The sequence below is a fragment of the Artibeus jamaicensis genome, unplaced genomic scaffold (genome assembly GCF_021234435.1).
Source record: "Artibeus jamaicensis isolate MK-2021 breed Jamaican fruit bat unplaced genomic scaffold, CSHL_Jam_final scaffold_1019, whole genome shotgun sequence".
Classification (NCBI taxonomy): Eukaryota; Metazoa; Chordata; class Mammalia; order Chiroptera; family Phyllostomidae; genus Artibeus; species Artibeus jamaicensis.
The window spans coordinates 31,153,304-31,172,533 of NW_026522025.1; the positions used below are offsets into that span (position 1 = coordinate 31,153,304).

Genomic DNA, 19,230 nt, shown 5'->3' on the forward strand with positions numbered 1-19,230 from the left:
ATCACAGATATTGAAGGAACAGATGTTTCAGTGACATGTGGCATGGAATTGAGAGAAACTATGAGAAAAAAACAGAAGGCATCATATGTGACAGACTAATCTTCAGTGTCTTTATCTGTGAAAGTACTTCACAGGGCCACTGTGATATTTACATGTGACAAATGATTTTGAAACTGTAAGCTTTTATTTAATTATTATGATTACCTTGAATAAGCTAGATTTTTGATCTACTCCTCCCAAACTGTTATTTCTTAATGAATACAAACTATCTATTTTAGTTGTTTTCCCTCAATCTCCACTTCCCCTTTCACTGGCTGCAAATTTCAGACTTTCTGATTCACAATTAACCCGGAAGACATAAATGTAGATAACTAACAAGCCTTTTCTTTTTCCAACATCTGCCAAGGTACAACAAAGACTATCAACTGAGATAATTATAATGCCATACAGAGCACTGACAGATAGTGTTAACATTGAGTTGGCCTAGGATGAGAGAAAACAACTTGTACTCTAAAAGTAATCTAATGGAGGATTTGGGGTGGTGAACACACAATGCCATATATGAACGATGTGTTATAGCACTAACTGTACACTTAAAACTTATATAATTGTATTAACCAATATCACCCCAAATACATTTAATAAAACAATAAAAACACAAAGATTGAGTTAAAGTGATAATTTGTAAATATGATACCATAATCTCAAAAATTTACATCAAATCAAGAAAGTTGATTTCTTAACCTAATCAAATATATCCAACTGACTGGCTTATCACCAAAAAAAGAGGAAAGTCAAGAAATCCTTAATCTAATAAACTTGACTGTGACCTAACTCTCTGAAATAATGATTTGTTAAAAGAATGGAGAGGTATATATGGACTCTTGACAAAGTAGGCCGAAAAAGCCAAAACTGTCTATGTTTATCCAAATATGTCCAAAAGATGAAGTGCTATGGCTGGTACTAGTTAAATTCTAAATGCGTATTTGAAATAAAGGACAATTAATCCAGATTTCCTACTTCAAATAATTTAACTTAACAATCAACTATTGATTGATTATTAGCAAGTACTAGACACTAGGCCACTTACTATCCATTCTATATGTTATTTGTGCAATTAGCAAGCAATCTTCTGACATATCATCTGCTAAATCAGTTGTGGATTCAAATTCTGTCTCCTGTGTATAAGAACCATATGTGACCTTGAGCCGCAGACTTAGTTTCAGAGACTTAGTTTCCCCACCTGCAATGTAGGGATAATAGCATCTCTCACAAGGTTTTTATGGGAATTAAATGATATAAGGGACACAAACTGTAAACCAGTACTGGTAGTTTTCTGCTAAATATTAGCCTATGAAGACTTTCCACTTGACTCTGTAATGACTTACCAAATAAATGCCCACACTAATAAACTAGCATCTATGAGATAGTTATCCGAACTTTACTGTTGGTGAGCTGATCAAGTTTCTGGAGCTGCAAAGCAATATAGGCTCAGAGTCTGGCCTACAGATACCCAGCACTTGGTAAGACTCTGCTTGAGACAGATGCTAGGCAGGCAGCCAAATTCTCTTTGATAACACCAAGAAAGAAGTTAATTAAGAACTTAATAAAATTAGAATGAATGAATTTTAATTAGTGGGGAACCTAATACATGTAGAGACTTAAAGCAATATTTATCATAGAGAAGCCTATCACATATAACCCACTTGTGGGTAATCAGGAATTGGACTTTACATGAAAGCACCAATTTTCCATGGTTCTTCAGAAATCATAAAAATAACTAATAAATTTGCACCTGAAGAAATGTTGAGAGGGGTCTTTAAATAAATATTTCCCATGGCAATATGGCTCTTTGTATTACTGAAAAGAATTTATTGTAAGAGTTGGGGAAGAGGCACAGAATTTCAAAAATTTGACTTTTCATTTAAACTTCTGCAAGGACAGTGGTTTTCAGTTGCAAAGTTCTTCTTCATGATTCCTTTCTCCTGCATCTGAATCACTCTCCTTCTTCCTCCCTCTGCCCAGTCTCTCCTCCCTGGCCTAGCCTGCAGTAAGCCATGCAGGTGCTCTACTGCTACAGCCAAACCACTGTTCGGTGTTCCACAGCTTTGTTTTTTCTTTTCAGTTTTATAGATCATCTCTATATCGAAGAGACTATGGTTAAGAAACAAAGCATAAACCCTAAAAGCAAAAAATAACCCCAAATAAACCAATAAGCAGTAGCAACTAGTGGCTTATCTATCCTGTTTGTATTCTTTATGGTTTGCAATTCCAGGCACTAAACAGCTAATTGGAGTTTTTCGGACCCTGATCTTTGCAACTCTTTAAGCAGTTCCTCATCACTCTCTGGGGATACCCACCCCTGAGCTGGGGAAACATAGCTATCAGGAAATATTTTTCAATGAGGAACTGTAGTCATAGGCAAGCCTCCTCCAGGTGGTACACGGGGGTGGTCTAGGGTCATATTAATGCTTATAGCATAACACTGTGTTATGTTTTTGTTCCTAGTGTGAGTTAATAAATACATGATGCAGGGTTCACATTAATTCTGATGATTATGTTTTTAAAGAGAGAACTGGAAAGTGTGGGTGGTCCATGGGGTCTTTTGACCAAACTATTATCTGAACTGAAAAAGGTTAAGAATCCCGCATGTGTTCTAGTAAGTTTCTATCTTAAAAGTCCTTTCATTAAGTCGCTAATTTGGAGTATATTAATTTTAGAGTTCTTAACCCCAATTCCTAAAATAAGCAAAGAATCCCAATTCCTGGGCAGATGGGAGCACTTCACACTTACTCTCTGTCCAACGGGGCCTTTAGGACCTGATATTCCAGCAACACCAACATCTCCCTCAGGACCCTGGAAACACAGCAAAGAACCAAAAAGACAAAGTCTTTAGCTCTGTAGAAACATTTCCCGAATGAAATAATCTTGTGCCAACACACTCAGAATTGCCTTTTAAAGAATGGAATGTGATAGTTAATGATGTCCATGCTGAAGTATTTTGGAGTAATTGTACTCGGATCTGCAATTTACTCTGAAATGTGCCAGAAATGGATTGACAGAGGGAGTGAGAGATGGATAGATAGAAGGAAAAATGAAAAGAAGAGACAAAAGCAAATTATTCAATACAATTGATATAAAAATATGTAGTTACATAAGTTTTATAACTAACATGTTTAAAACTCAAATATATAACTCTGTACTAACGGAAAACATTCAGATTAAAATAATAAGAGCTCAAGTCAGAGACTCAGTATTAGAATTTCAACATATTTTTTCCTGGTTAGCTAGAAGGTTAGCAGAAAATGATGTAAACATACTTTGGGGCCTGGAAATCCCTGGAAGCCTGTCAAGCCTTGAACACCATGTTCTCCCTGCAACGTGAGCAGACATGACAGTGATTACTGTGTGGTGGCGTTCCCGTCTGCAGAATAAGTGCTTAGTGAATTTCTGACTTGGTACATACAGGCTGCCCTTTCAGGCCAGGCTCTCCACCTGGTCCTTGATCACCTTGTGCTCCTCGGTGACCCCTTTTACCTTGAATTCCAGGTTGACCAGGTAGCCCTTGTTCACCCTAAGGACAGAAAAAGAAAGGTGATCTTGACTTTAGAACCCAAATGAAACCCAAATACAGGCCTGTTCTCAGGCATAGAACAAGGCACTGGGGAAATCAACTATGGCATGATCAGCCTCCCCACCAATATTTTCCACATAAGTAATATTTGATTATAATAAATAAGAAGTGTAGCAGTGGGGAAAGAAAATTTAAGTGTAGTCTGGAGTGTGGAAAGAGGAGGGAAGGGGATTCTTACAAAACTTCAGGAGGCGGATTGTGGGGCTGCAGAGAGAAAGGTGAGAGGATGCAGTATGAGTGAGAGGGTGTTTATATGTGATAAAACTTGTATTTTATTTGAGAGATTTTATTTTTCTGTGACCAAAGATTCTTTCAGATCAGCAAATTATCATTCACTGTCTTGAGATAAAGATACAGGGCAGGGACTTGACAAATATGGGTTCTTTCACTGCAGGTTCACACCTCAGAGGTAGGGATCTCACCATTTCTTTTCCCACTTTTAGCATTTGCTCAGCTACACTGAGTTTTAGTGAAAAGAGATATTTATGGAATAACCATTAACAGGAGGTTCAAACTGTAAAGAGTAAGCATGTGAGTCACCTTGTGACTGAAAGCATTTTGAGTTTACTTTGTATAGGTCAGACTGTGTGAAAACTCTTTAGGAATGGAACTGTGAAAGTCAATTAAGAGGTAATCATGATAAGGGGCCAATGTCTGAACCATAGGCTTTTATCAAACAGCTTTAGGCACTGGACTACTGCCTTGGCTGTCTGGGTCAGTTCTGCGCTGAGATATTTCTAAGAGAAGTTTGTTTGGGATGCCAATTGACATGTGACAATACTCTATGCAATGAATGTTAACGCAAGACTTAATTGCTGTCCCTCCGACTCTGAGAAATACTCTGCACTCTTACAGACTAATTGGTTGGTCAGTATATCTGGAAGTAAATAAGATTTATCTCTTTGAGAAGGTGGATGACACAGAGAGGGAAAAAATTGCAAAATGAGTCAAAGAGCATTTTTTAAAGCATTACAGTCCTGGACTGAGGGCTGTTCTGGCACAGTACATGCACTGTAGCTGTCCCAGGAGGACATGTCAAGGCCACATACTTTCCTTTTTTTCTAATGTATTTTGATTATTAGCGAAATTTCCTTAAAAGCTATTAATCTTACCATCCTGTGTTCTAGCCAATGAATGCAGGGCCAGTAAGGATGGTCACTGCTGCTCACCACCCAGAACGAAACTTTAAATTACCTTTGGACCTAGAACTCCTGGGCTTCCTGGGAGGCCGGATGAACCCTTCGCTCCTTGAGGACCTGGAGAACCTGTCGGCCCTGTTCTTCCGGGGCTGCCTCTGATGCCCTAACAACATACATAAGAAATGAAAACTGGAGCAATTCCTAAAAAATCCATCCACAGGCTCAATAAATATGGGGAGGGTTGGTCTTGTGAAATGCCACTGTTAACACATTACCCAGGTTTGGAAGTTGTCCTGGGATTCTTTCCCAGATAAGTGAAATATTTAAATACTGTTTTGGTCCACCCAAAATCTCTAATTATAGTTAACATAGTGGTCTTGGGTTTTTAAAATGAAAATACCAAGGCAGTACAAAGTCCACCAGCATCTTCTGACTTAAGTAGCCTATGTGTAAAGTATATTTGTTGTATTCTAAATTTTTGTATCCTACTCTGGCATACATGACAACTCGTACAACTTATTAATCTCTCCTTAAAAAGAATATTTTGATGGATGTTAACTAGACTTATTGTGGCAATCGCTACTCAAAATATGCATATATTGCATCATTATTCTGTACAACCAAAATGAATACGTCATATCAATTATATCTCAGTGGAGAAGGAAGACTATTCTATTCCCCAATCACGCTTGATTCCAGAAAATGTACTACAAATAGTGTGATCAGGAATAAAGTTAAATAAGAAAACTATTTCCACAAGGCCAAATCCTGCATTTGACAAACTATGGAACCATGGTTTACAATACAAATCTAATTCATCCCCTGTTTTTTGTAGAGCTTGTGAGCTAAGAACAGTTTTTACATTTTTATGTGTTAAAAAAATCAAAAGAATATTTCAAGACGTAAAAGTGACATGAAGTTAGGATTTCAGTTTTGTCGGAGCACAGCCTTGTCATTCATTGATGCACCATGATGGCTGCTTTGCACGTGAGGCAGGCTGAGCAGTGGTGGCTGAGACTCTAGATGGCACTCACTGCTTCCTGCTGCTCTTGTCGCACTGCGTCTGCAGTGACACAGTTACGACTTGACAGTGTTTCAAGTGGAACATATGTTGTCTCTCTGTGGCATTTATTTTAGCACCAGTGCATACTGGTCATGTGAAAACAACAAAGGGAAAAAACGTGAATTTTGAATGTTGTTTGTTTAAAGCACAGTGAAATAAATATGGATTATTTTGTTATCAGATTAGATGTCAGAGCTTTGTGTATTTCATTCAGTGGCTATAATGCTAAAAATAATATACAATATACATCAACATAAGTAGACCAAGTACTTGACACAATTTCCTGAAATGTGACAGTTAAGAAAAATTAGGAAGTTTAAAATGGAGTATCTAATCACAACAGCATTTGTCCTCAAAAAAAAAAAAAGAAAGAAAGAAAGAAAAGAAAGTTGCAATTAAAGTGAAGTTTTTGAATGGTTCATTTGTTAGCCCAGCAAGGAAAATTGCTTCTTGATTTAATTAAATTGCGCAGCAAAAACAAACTTGTTTAAGATTGCTAACCTTTCGGTAGGAACAATTGCTTAAAGTGCTGAAGACACGGGAGCAGCATTGATAGTCAATGAAAAAACAAGGCCACGCTTTTGAGTGGTTTTCCTTGTCTCCAGATGAATCATTAGACATTAGAACAGAGTCCCCCTCTTGTCCAAAGGAGATGGGTTCCAAAACCCTGAGTGGATGCCTGAAACCATGGATAGTACTGAACCCTAAATATGTATATGATGTTTTTCCCCATAGCTACATACTTATAATGAAGTTTAACTTCTAAATTAGGCATAGTGAGAGACTAACAATAACTAATAATAGAGCAATCATAACACTATGCTGTAATAAAAGTTACATAAATGTGATCTTTCTCAAAAATATCTTATTGTACTGTACTCACCTTTTCATTAAAAAGAAGCGCTTTATGGCTTCCCTTTAGCAGATATGCATCACCAGCATCACTATTCTTGTGCTTTGGAGCCACATCAAGTACAATAAGGGTCACTTGAACACAAGCGCTGCCATACCTAACAGCAGATCTGTGTGTTGTCTTGCAAGGCATTCAGTATCCTGTCCCTACGTGTATTATAGGAGTAATTGATGACACAGAGAGAGGACATGCATCACATGACAGATTATGACAGATGATTTTAGGATGCCTCAACATTCCAGAATTCTAACATAGTACCACTTCATTTCACTTTACTTGCAATTTTAGCTAATTTTTGAGACCTTTATTCTCCAACGTGGAAAAAAAAAGTGTCTTTCAGGTGGTCAATGGACAACGGACAGCATCTGAATGAACACTGCTGAAGCTGACAGGTGCTTTTAGTGGAAAATAGTAAGGACCTTAGGGTTAACTGTACACTAGAAAGTTTACTTTACTTTCAGGGCTGTCAGACGGTTAATACAACACAATGAATATGCTGCAAGTTATTTATTGTTCATTTTGGTTTCTTAGAGAGAAATTTGAGGACAGTAGCAGAGTGTTCCGTACAAAGTTCCAAACACTGTTTCGTACAAGCAGAGAACAAACATTTTTTATTATGAATACACAGATGGATGAGTAATTTTGCTTTCAAGAGAAACAGATGTTAATCCCTAGGCATTTTTTCCAATGCCTTAAAAATCGTTTGACTAAAACCCAACAGCAAAGGACAAGTTATTCTGAGCAAACTTAAAAAATAAATAACATTACAATTATTAATTTTTCAGAGATGCTGAAACCAATCAACAATTTATCAAAGTCTTTAAAAAGTTAATAAAACAATAAGACATATGATGTCTCATGGCCACAGATTTCCATTATCCTCAGATATGAGCCAAACTGCCTGGTTGAATTGGTTCATTGTTTTATTGAGATATATGTGGCATATAATATTATGCAAGTATAGGTGTAGAACATGTTGGTTTCATACATTTGTATTTTGCAGTATGATTAATACAGTAGTAGCATAGTTAATAACTTTATCATGTCAAATATTTATTATTTCCTTTTTCACTGTTTTTAGAACCGTTAAGATTTGGGTTCTGAGCATATTTGCAGTTTACAATACAGAGTTGTTGACTATAACTACTCTGTTGTGCATTAGCTCTCCAGAAGTAGTTATCTATAAGTTGTAAATTTGTACCCTTAAATTGGCTTTAAATTCTGCAGGAGAGTGTCAATTTTTGATAAGACTGAAACTGCTGGCTGCTTAAGGGCTGGATTCTAAGAAAACACACAATGGGTTAGTAATGACAACAACAACATCAACCACAAGATTTTTTTTTATTGAGTGTCTTCCACATATCATAAACTGTAATGGCAATATGGTTATATTAAGTATATTTTATTAATTATGCAATCACAGTTGTCCCATTGTTTCCCTTCCCTTTATCTCCCTCCACAGTGCACCCATTCTCCCTCCAGCATTCACTGTCTTAGTTCGTTCATGTCCATGGGTTGTATTTGTAAGCTCTTTTGCTTCTCCATCCCTAGACTGTTCTTAATCTCCCCTTGTCTATTTTGTACCAACCATTTATGCTTCTTATTTCTTGTATCTGTTCCCCCATTCTCTCCCTCCCTTTCCACACTAATAACCCTCCATGTGATCAAACTCCTTGCAGTTTGATTTTCAGGTATTTATGGTTGGTTTTTTTTTTTGTTTTTAAATTGGTTGTTTTCCTTCTTTTGGTTGCTCCAGGAAGCAATATGTATCTACCTACGTCTCCATCTTGGCCAGAACCTAGACTGCTTTATTTAAACTGATGTCACTTATGGAAAGACGAGAGAGTTGCCTTTTACTTTGACTTCCCTATAGAAAATGGAAGGAATAATTTAAGTATAAATCTGGATCTGAATGGAAAGATATGGAAATAAAAATGGGGCCATGTGCACAAATTTAGAGAACAGGCACAGACGCAGACTTTGGAACAATGGTGACGGGTTTATGCATAATAGTAAAACAGAGCAAAGAGACTGTCGCTGCGCTATTCCCCAGGTCCCTTGGTTTAGCTGCCTTATTCTCATCAGGATTGAAACAAACACATTAAGAAATAAGTAAGAAAAAATAGTTTATTACAGGCAATGATAGAAGTCCATGTTGAAGGGAGGATTAAGAAAGGAATATTATCTTAAAATTATATTGAGTGAAATGATAAATATTTTATGCTAATTGGATTGATTTTTCAACAGTAAAATGATAAATTTAAAATAACACTGAACTTAAAATTAGTTGATTTTTAAAAAACACTATCCTTGAAATTATAAGGAAGTTTTTGCCTTTCCCTACTGCCAAGCACCCTCTGTGCTCATGGTATCATATTGATACAGTTGTTATTGTGTGAAAATATAGTAATTAAAATTAATTTACACTCTAGAGAACAGAAAAATAACTATGATGCCCTGACATTTTTTATATTATTAGACAACATATTTCCTGTATTTTTGGTTAAGCCAGCAAACTAATGAGTTGTAAAAGTAATACTTTGCTTCCTTTACTCCAAGCTACTAAAAACATTCAGTTTAAGTAGGAATTTCTCATTTTATTTGTTTTACTAAATATATCCCTCCAGGAAAGAATTGGCTGTTTAAAAATATGTGGGATAGTAATTATTAGGTGATTATATGCAGGGCCACATTATACAGAAATAATGCAGCATTCATATATTTTCCGACAGTGCCAATCATACATAATATGGCTGACTCTTAGAAATAAGATTTATGAATGAGCTGTGTGCTAAATTTAGGAGGCAACTTTTGGGTCTCTAAACATATTAAAGCTTATGGGACTCAGAGCAGGGTTGAGGCGAGTCTAGGTAGTAAAGGCAGGTCTGCTTGACGTTGGTCCATTCCCAAGAGTATACAAAACTCGCTCTTGTCCAGTCTTAATGAATACAGGCATTTCAACATTGTATTACCTCACAGAAATTAGTTACACATTTCCATTAGAACCACTGGTAGTTTATCCATCCTTCAAAATGGATAGTGCACATGCCACTATAATATTGAACAAAATAATGTATCATGTGAAATCTCCTTGATGCAGGCCTCAACTCAAAAATCACAGGACTAACAGGGACTAAAGGCAGATATTTCATCTATACTTTGGCTCTTAGATAGGTCTAGGCTCACATCACTATGAAAAAATTAAATGTCCATATTTTATTTCAAAAATGACAAATCTCTCTCTACACTAACTTATCTGATCCTCTGATAATCCTGTGAATATGCCAAACTGCAGAGTTTTTTTTTTCATTTTAGTCCCATCTTTTTTTTTCTCCCATCCAAGCCCACCCTTGCAACCCTCCCCACCTCCCTCCCATTTCCACCCCCCCTAGTTTTTGTCCATGTGTCCTTTATACTAGTTTCTGTAAACCCTTCCCCTTTCTCCCTGAAATTCCCTCCCTTTTTCCCTCTGGTCACTGTCCCCCTGTTCAGTCTTACCTTTAGTGCTCAGCTGAAATATAACCTTCTGAGGGAGGCTACCATTGTCTGCCTCACCAATAATGTTTCTCATTATACTCTATACCAAAACCCTATCCATTTCGTTTACAGCACTTATCACAGTTTGGAATTAAAATTTATAGATTGCTACTTAATTATTTGGTTGATCTATTAAATTGTACTTTCTGGGGTGTGGGTCAGAAATGCTCAAACATCAGCAGTTTCTTGCTGTTCCATGTGTGTTCATGAGGGCAGTTCTCTCCCTGCCTCATTCACTGCTGTATTCCCTAACCTGTAGCCCTGCTAGGCACTAAACAAGTATTTGTGTAGTGAGTAAGTGTTAGCTTAACCATGAGTATTTAATATTATTTTAAAATGATAACTCAAGATGGCAGCATAGGTAAATATGGCTTGCCTCCTCACACAACTACTTGAAATTACAACTAAAATATAGAGCATCTATCACTCAGAACTGTCAGAAATTGAGTTGGATGTACATCTGAAAACTACAGAATTAAAGAAACTGCATCCATCCAGACTGGTAGGATAGACAAAGATGCAGAACGGGCTGGTCCCACATCCACATGAGGTGGATGAAAATTCAGGGGGTGATATCTTGGAAACCAGGAGTCCTAGCCCCAAATGGGACCCCAGCCCAGGGTTCCAGGGCTAGGAAGATAAATACCCATAACTTCTGGCTGCATAAACCAATTGAGATTAAGTTGGTGGAAGAAACTTCTGGAGTCCCAAGAAGTTCCTCTTAAAGAAGCCACATATGAACTTTGACCCAGACTCACTCCCTCTGAACTTCAGCACTGGGGTAGCAGCTTGAAAGGCACCAGTGGCATATGGGGAGGAACTGAAGTGTCTGGCATCAAGGCAAGAGCTGGGGGAAAGCTTTCTCTCAGACATAAAGGTGAGCAGAGGCCCTTGTCCCTTTCTGAGCCCCCTCTCTCCCAGAGCCACAAAGCCAGCAGGCAGGTGCCATATCTGAGACTCTGACAGTCAATTTGGCTAACGTTTTCCCCATGCTTGGAGATCCCCTGAGACTCTGTCCCATCCAATTCATGGGCCCACTCAAACTGTTGCCCTGACTTTTCCATATGAATGGCTGCTCTTGGCTCATGCTTCACAACTTCCTAAATCCCCTCAAACAAGCTATAGCCAGCATCAGCGAGACCCCAGCCTCCGTACCTCTGGCAAGGTGAACACAGGTCCAGCACTAGCAGCAGGTGGCCTAAATTCACAGTTTGACTTCACCTAGGTCTATCCAAGGCCAGAACAAGTAGCAGTCATCTCAGATTGTCTTATTGCTCATGCAGGGTGTTCGGGGGCTGACCGTGACTTCACCACTCAGGAAATCCCAGAGCCTGCATACCCACTGGACAACCACAAACCACATCAGAGCATCACCACCTGGCCCCTGCATAACTGATCCTCCACAGAGGACAGAGGTTGGTGGTCAGTGGTCACAATCAGTCATTGCAGCTGAGTGTCTCAGGTTAATTCTTCCCTGACCTGCCAAAAGCAATCAAGGCTCAACTACAAGAGGAAGGTGTACTCAGCCCACATGAAGGGTGCACCATGAGTACTCAGCTTGGGTGATAGGGGAGGCTATGCCACTGGGCCCTATAGGACACCTATTGCATTAGGCCACACTACCAAGACAGGGAGTCATAGCAGCTCTACCTAATACATAGAAACAAACACAGGGAGCCTGTGGAAATGAGAAAACAAAGAAACATGGTCCAAATTAAAGAGAAGATCAAAGTCCCAGGGAAAGAACTAAGCAAAATAGAGATAAGCAATCTATCAGATGCAGAGTTCAAAACACTGGTTATAAGGATGCTTAAGGAGCTTAGTGAGTATCTTAACAGCTTAAAACAGATCCAGTCAGAAACAAAGGATACACTAATTGAAATCAAGAACAATTTACAAGGAAACAACAGTAGAATGGATAAAGCTGTGAACCAAATCAATGATTTGGAACATAAGGAAGCAAAAAGCAACCAATCAGAACAACAAGAAGAAAAAAATCCCCCCCAAAAAAGATAGTATAAGGAGCCTCTGGGACAACTTCAAGAGGTCTAACATTCATATCATAGGGGTGCAAGAAGGAGAAGAGAAAGAGCAAGAAATTGGAAACCTATTTGAAAAAATAATGAAAGAAAAATTCCCTAATTTGGTGAAAGAAATAGATATGCAAGTGTAGGAAGCACAGAGGGCCCTCAACAACATGGATGCAAGGAGGCCCATACCGAGACACATCAGAACCAAAATGTCAAAGGTTAAAGATAATAAGAGAATTATAAATGCAGCAAGAGAAAAGCAGTTAGTTACCTACAGGGGTGTTCGCCTAAGATGGTAAACTGATTTCTCAGAGGAAACTTTTCAGGCTAGAAGGGATTGGCAAGAAATACTCAAAGCCATGAAAAAAAGGGACCTACATCCAAGACTGCTCTACCCAGCAAAGCTATCATTTAGAATTGAAGGGCAGATAAAAAGCTTCCCGACAAGAAAGACTAGAGGAGTTCATCATCACTAAGCCCTTATTATGTGAAATATAAAGAGACTTATTTAATAAAAAGAAGGTTAAAACTATGGAAAATAAAATGGCACTAAATATATAGCTATCAACTATAGTATCTAAAAAACAAACTAAGTAGCCATGGCTGGTGTAGCTCACTGGATTGAATTCAGGCCTGCAAACCACACAATTGTGGTTCGATTCCCAGTCAGGGCACATGACTGGGTTGCAGGCCAGTTCCCAGCAGGGGACTCACGAGAGGCAACCATACATTGATATTTCTCTCCTTCTCTCCTTCCCTTCCCCTCTAAAGATAAATAAATAAAATCTTAAAAACAAACAAGCAAACTAAGCAAAGAAGAACAGACAGAATCATGGATATGTAGAACATTTTATGGTTGACAGATGGAAATATTGAGGAATGGGTGAAGCTGGTGAGGGGATTAAGAAGTACAAACAATGACAGAATAGCCATGGGGATGTAAAGTGCAGTACAGGAAATGGAGTAGTGAAAGAACTTACATGTATGACCCATGGACACGAACAATGAATGACGTGGGGCTAGCCTGAGGGGGTGGGCAGTGCTGGGTGGAGTGGGCAGAAAAGGAAAATTAGGAAGAACTTTAACAGCATAATCAATAAAAATAATTTTAAAAAGAATATGGTCAAAAAAGGGTGATAACTCAGTAAGTCCATGCAGTATACTAAGCATTTCACATATAATATCTCATTTGATTCTCATAAAAACCACATGAATTATGTATTATTGTACTCATTTTATAGGTAATGCTTAAGATATTAAGTAGCTAACTCAGGTTAATTTTAAACTCCAGTCTCCAAAGTCGTACTTATTATTCAAAGAATATTGATTCCTCAAATATTTATTGAGCTTCTTCTATGGGTCTGACACTGTGCTAGGTGCTAGGGATACGCAGATGAACACAACACAATGCCAGTTCTACAGGAGTTTACAATCTCCTGGGGAAGAAAGACATGAAGATAAGTAACCAGAAACCATATCATTCAGGCTCTGATGGAAGCAGGGTACAAAGAACATGGGAGTTCAGCGCAGGCATGCTGAACTGAGTGGAGTCCCAGGAGCGCGCCTGAAAGGAGCTAACAGTTCAACTTAGTCGTGAAAGATCAAAAAGTTGTTCTTTTTTAATTTAGAGGGAAAGATCAAAGTGCTTTGCACACTGAGAGAATAAAATGTATGAACAAAGACATGAAAGTGAAGGAAATACACAGACTTTGGTGGATATCTAAGTAATTAAGCACATGTAGTTGAGGGAGTATAGCATAGTGGTTAAGAACATAGGCCCTGAGTCTACATGGCCTGAATGTAAATTCTGGCAGGTGTTAGTCGTTGTCTGTGTGACCGTGGACAAACTATTTAGTTTTTTGAGTCCCAGCTTCCTTTTCTGTAACCTGAAGAGAACATGTTTACCCAGTTCGTGGGGTTTTTGTGAGGATTAAATAACTCCATACATATTCAACACCTGGAATACTGCCTGACACATAATAAGAATTTAATAATTGTTTGTTGTTATTATCACTGAAAGGCACACATGAGGAGGAAGGTAGAACAGAAGACTGGATATGTAAACAGAGTTCAGATTGTGAGGGAACAGCATTCCACAAGGAGTGTGAACTAGGTTGGACTGGGTGGCAGTCACTGATGAGTCAAGTAGGAAAGTTAACCCTTTAGCAAATCTTTCATTTTGTTGCCAATAAGAAGCCAAAGAGACTGAGTTTCATCTGCTCTGGAAGAGTTCCTAATGAGCAGAAAATGGGCCAAAACAAGCAGCAGAAGAAGAGGGAAAAAGTAGTAATACAGATAAGCCATAACTAGAGAATCAGTCTCTTAGTGATCAAGAGTTAACAGGATATGCTGAGTGTAGATCTGGTCAAGGGACGTATGTTTCTTTCTTCAAAACACTGACAAAAAACTTCTTAGAAACTTCTGCTTTTTTAGTGTGACTAGCTCATGGACTAGAGAACGCAGTCCAGGCAGGTGGCAGGACTGTGCTGGTGTTTCTAATAGAAGCTCCCGTGGTGGTCCTGCTACTCTATGCTTGGATTATGAGTTGGCTGATGAAGTGTGTTTTCCCTTCTTATACTGGACATAATCCATAAGTGGAAAACCCAAAACTTTCAATGTTCTTTTAGGACAAGCATATCATTTCAGACAACACATAAGCCTGTGTTCACCTCACAAACTGCAGTCAGGATTGAAAGGCCTTGATTTGCCCTAAATCAAGTTGTTAGCTGCGTTTCTTCCCCTCTTTTCCCATAACCAATTTTATTAGTTGTAGCAATGAAAAATAAAGACTGCTAAGCCTTCATTTTGATGACAAATGGATTTATGATCTTTGCAGAGAAAAGTTGTTTTTTTTCTATAAATGATTGAGGCATTATGCTTATACAGAAGTCCAACTCAATGAAAACAGCATGTAGATTCATTTACTAAAAATGTGCTAAGTTGACTAGTGTTAAAACATTCATTTGTATAGGAGGAAATTAACACAGGCAACTGTGAACTTCCCGAAAACTGTCCTTTGGTTATAATCATGTGACCTTGAAAAAATTGTATTCTCAGAAAGGGTGAACATTATGGTATGTTCATTATTCTTAATAAAGTTGTTATAAAAAAAACCTATTGAAACTGCAGTGAATTTGCCAGGAATTCTTTAAATCCTTGGCTACATAAAAAAAAGGACAAAAAGAAATAAAGAACATTGTTTAGGAAAATCAGGCAGTTGCATAATGCTAGAAATCCCAGAATAAATATTTTTCTCAGTGGAAAAATCCAGCAGTCTTGAAAAGTAAGCCAAAAACACCACCATGCCATGATCTTAAAAAAAAAAAAAGACCAAAGGAAAGATATCCTTATCCTTTGTTGAAAATATTCCATGGAATTTGCTAGTATTTAGAGACCATATTACTTTCTGAAGTAGTTTTTCCATTAACATAGTAGGTTTTAGAAGTAATCATACTAAAAGTCGCATTCCCTAATGGCCAGTACAGCCACTGCTACCTAATTTCATTGAGTAGACATTGTCATTCATTCTACATTCACAGCAATCATTCTATAGGGAGTAGAGACATTTGTAGAAAGCATTTCCATATTCATAAATACCAAAGGAAATCTTGTGGTTCAAAGGGGAATTCCTTAAGGAAAAGTTATTTTGTTTTTATTTTGATGAATATAAAACACTTTAACACTTAATGACATCCTATTACCCTAAGTATGCATGTGAAATTATTCTAACTTATTCTTACAAAAAGCTAAAAAATAAGAGATGATGATTTATGATCTGATAAATCATTGCTTACTAATTGCAATACCAGACATTATTCAACTCCATGGGTCCTGAGAGGTATTCAACAGTATTGTAATTCGTTCCAATTTCTTTCATCACACAATTCAATGAGCTTTTTATACTAGCCATATGTAAAGGGACATGTGGCTCAGAATCTGGTTTTCGAAAATAATTCCCAACTAGAAGAAAAATAACTTAGGAAATGGAGCTGGACTATGCAGGCTTTGTTGTCCTACCAATTCACACTCAGATTCTCCCTTCTCTTATTACATCTTCAGCCTTTCCATCTCTACTAGGTCTTTCTAGCATTTAAATGGGGCCAAGATTCTCTATTTAAAAATACTTTCTACCTGAATCTCAGTTTCTTCTGTAGTTATTGCCCTACTTTCTCCTTCAGAGCCAGATTTCTCTATTGAACTGTCTGAATTTCTTTGTTTAAAAAAATTATTTATTTATTTATTTTTAGAAAGAGAGGAAGGAAAGGAGAGAGGGAGAAAAACATCAATGTGTGGTTGTCTCTCACGCGCCCCCTACTGGGGGCACAACTTGGCTTGCAACCCAAGCATGTGTCCTGACTGGGAATTGAACTGGTGACCCTTTGGTTTGCAGGCCGGCACTCAATCCACTGAGCTACACCAGCCAGGGAAAATTGTCTGAATTTCTTGATTCTCTCCTCAAGCACTCCAGTCCTGTTTCTGCCCCCACTCATCAAGTCAAATGGTTATTTGCTAAAGTTACCAATGACCACCATACACTAAAATACAATGGTTACATGACTCCACTCTGGGAAGACAAACAACCCAATTAAAAAATAGGCAAAGGACTTGAACAGACAATTCTCCAAGGAAGACACACAGAGATTCCACAGACATATGAAAAGATGCTCAACATCACTAGCCATCAGAGAGATGCAATTAAAACCATAATGAGGTACCACTTCATACCAGTCAGAATGGCCATCATAAACAATCATAAACAAAAAGCAAGTGTTGGAGAGAGCATGGAGAAAAGAGGACCCTAGTACACTGTTGGTAGGAATGTAGACTATGACTTTCACAGATGGAAGGCACTGTGGAGAACAGTATGGAATTTCCTCAGAAAACTAAAAATAGAACTGCCTTTTGACCCAGCAATTCCACTGCTGGGATTATGCCCTAAAAATCCTGAAACACCAATCCAAAAGAACCTATGCACCCAATGTTCACAGTAGCACAATTCACAATAGCCAAGTGTTGCAAGCAACCTAGGTGCCCATCAATAAATGAATGGATCAAAAAACTATGGTACATTTACACAATGGAATTCTATGCAGCAGAAAGAAAGAAGGAGCTCCTATCCTTCATGACAGTATGGATAGATCTGGAGAGGATTAGGCTAAGTAAAATAAGCCAGGGGGTGAGAGACAAATTATTATATGGTCTTACTTATAAGTAGAACCTAATCAATAAAACAAACAAGCAAGCAAAATATAACCAGAGACACTGAAGTAAAGAACAAACTGACAGTAACCAGAGAGGAGGAGGGAGAGGGATAATAGAGGACTAGACAGGGGAGGGCATCAAGGAGCATGTATGAAGGACACTTGGACTAAGCCAAAGGGGGTGGTTCAAGGGTGGGAGGTGGGGATGGATAGGGCCAGGGGGTATGGTGGGTTGAAAATGGAGACAAATGTATTTGAACAATTAAAAAAATAATAATACAATGGTTAGAATTTCATCTTACTAGCTTTCTGTATTAGTCAGGGCCCTTACTTGCAAACATTGGAAACCAACCCTGGAGACTTCAAGCAGAAATTTACTGAAAAGACAATGAGTAGCTCATACAATCACTGATAAACCTGGAAAAGCAGGTTTGAAAAACGGATACAATTAATGGGAGGTCAGGCAGCCTGAATTTGGACCCTGCAGTGTGCATCAGCCTTGGAAACTGAGAGCTACTGATGTTACTGCTTCTGTGTATCACCAACTCCCCAGTGAAGGCCTTGTGAATATAATTGATTGTTTCGGCTTAGGTCATGGGCCTACATCCTTGTTTTAATGAGGGGCTAAGAAGTGAGAGTCTGAAATTTTTTAAAAAGATTTTATTTATTTAATTTTAGACAGAGCGGAAGGGAGGAAGGAGGGAGGGATAAAGAGGGAGAGACACATCAATGTGGTTGCCTCTCATGGGCTTCCTACTGGGAACCTGGCCTGTAACCCAGACATGTGCTCTGACTGGGAATCAAACTGGAGATCCTTTGGTTAAAAGTCTGGTGCTCAATTCACTGGGCCATACCAGCTGGGGCTGAAATTTTTGACTTCCTTAGGAGAAGCTAGTTTCCTACAAAGACTAAAAAAAAGACAGTAAACATAAAAATGGACTTAAGATGCTGAGGAGACAAAACAACAAAAACACAATTAATAAAAAAGTGTCCGATGTACTCTCTCAGAATTATTAGATATACTTGATAACTTTTTCATTCTTGGGATATTCTTGAGTTTTCATGGCATTGCCTTCTTTTTCTTCTATCTATCATGATCACTGCATCTCAGTTTCCTTTGAAGTCTTCTCTTCCTCCTGTACCTGCCTTCTAAATGACAGAACACCTCATAGCTTGATTCCGGACCTTCTTTCCACTGTGTACTTCATATTTGTGTTGCTTTTTCCATTTGCTCCTCAAATTCATTCACTGCCCCTTCTCTGTTGTGTCATTTGTTCTGGGAATCTGACCTTCCTGGACTACATCACCTGGGTTCTCTTGTCCTCATACTTGCACTTGGAGTTGGCCAATGGGATGCACCACTAGTATAGAAATGTGGGTGGAGAGAGAGGTAATATCTTTATTTCTCCCATAGCCTTCTAGTTTTGATATTCTGTCCTTTTCCAATAGCTCCACATCTCAACTTGACTTTCAACTTGACATTATTTTTTTTCTTTAACCTTTCAGGTCTGAGGGTGGTAACCATTTTCTACTATTGATAGCCTCTAAGTCCCCCACATTCTTCATTGGCTGTTTTTACCCTGTCTGCATTTCTCTAAATAGTCTCTTCAAAATTCCAGTTGAATATTCCTTCTGCTTCCTAATAGGATTCTGATTAGTGCATTTTTATATGTCGATGACTTTTAAAATAATATTTGACCTCCTCTCCAAGCT

At 38.2% G+C, this 19,230-nt stretch overlaps 1 protein-coding gene across 1 annotated transcript in view; it reads right to left on the reverse strand.

Annotated features, from left to right (window-relative positions):
* Positions 1 to 19,230, reverse strand: part of COL24A1 (collagen type XXIV alpha 1 chain) — a 346,701-nt gene that overhangs the window by 35,196 nt on the left and 292,275 nt on the right. The window contains exons 48-51 of the mRNA XM_053655519.1: positions 4,829 to 4,936; positions 3,467 to 3,574; positions 3,321 to 3,374; positions 2,794 to 2,856 (exon numbers count right to left, since the gene is read on the reverse strand). Coding sequence (XP_053511494.1) covers positions 2,794 to 2,856; positions 3,321 to 3,374; positions 3,467 to 3,574; positions 4,829 to 4,936 — 333 coding nt within the window. The remainder of the gene's footprint in view (positions 1 to 2,793; positions 2,857 to 3,320; positions 3,375 to 3,466; positions 3,575 to 4,828; positions 4,937 to 19,230) is intronic.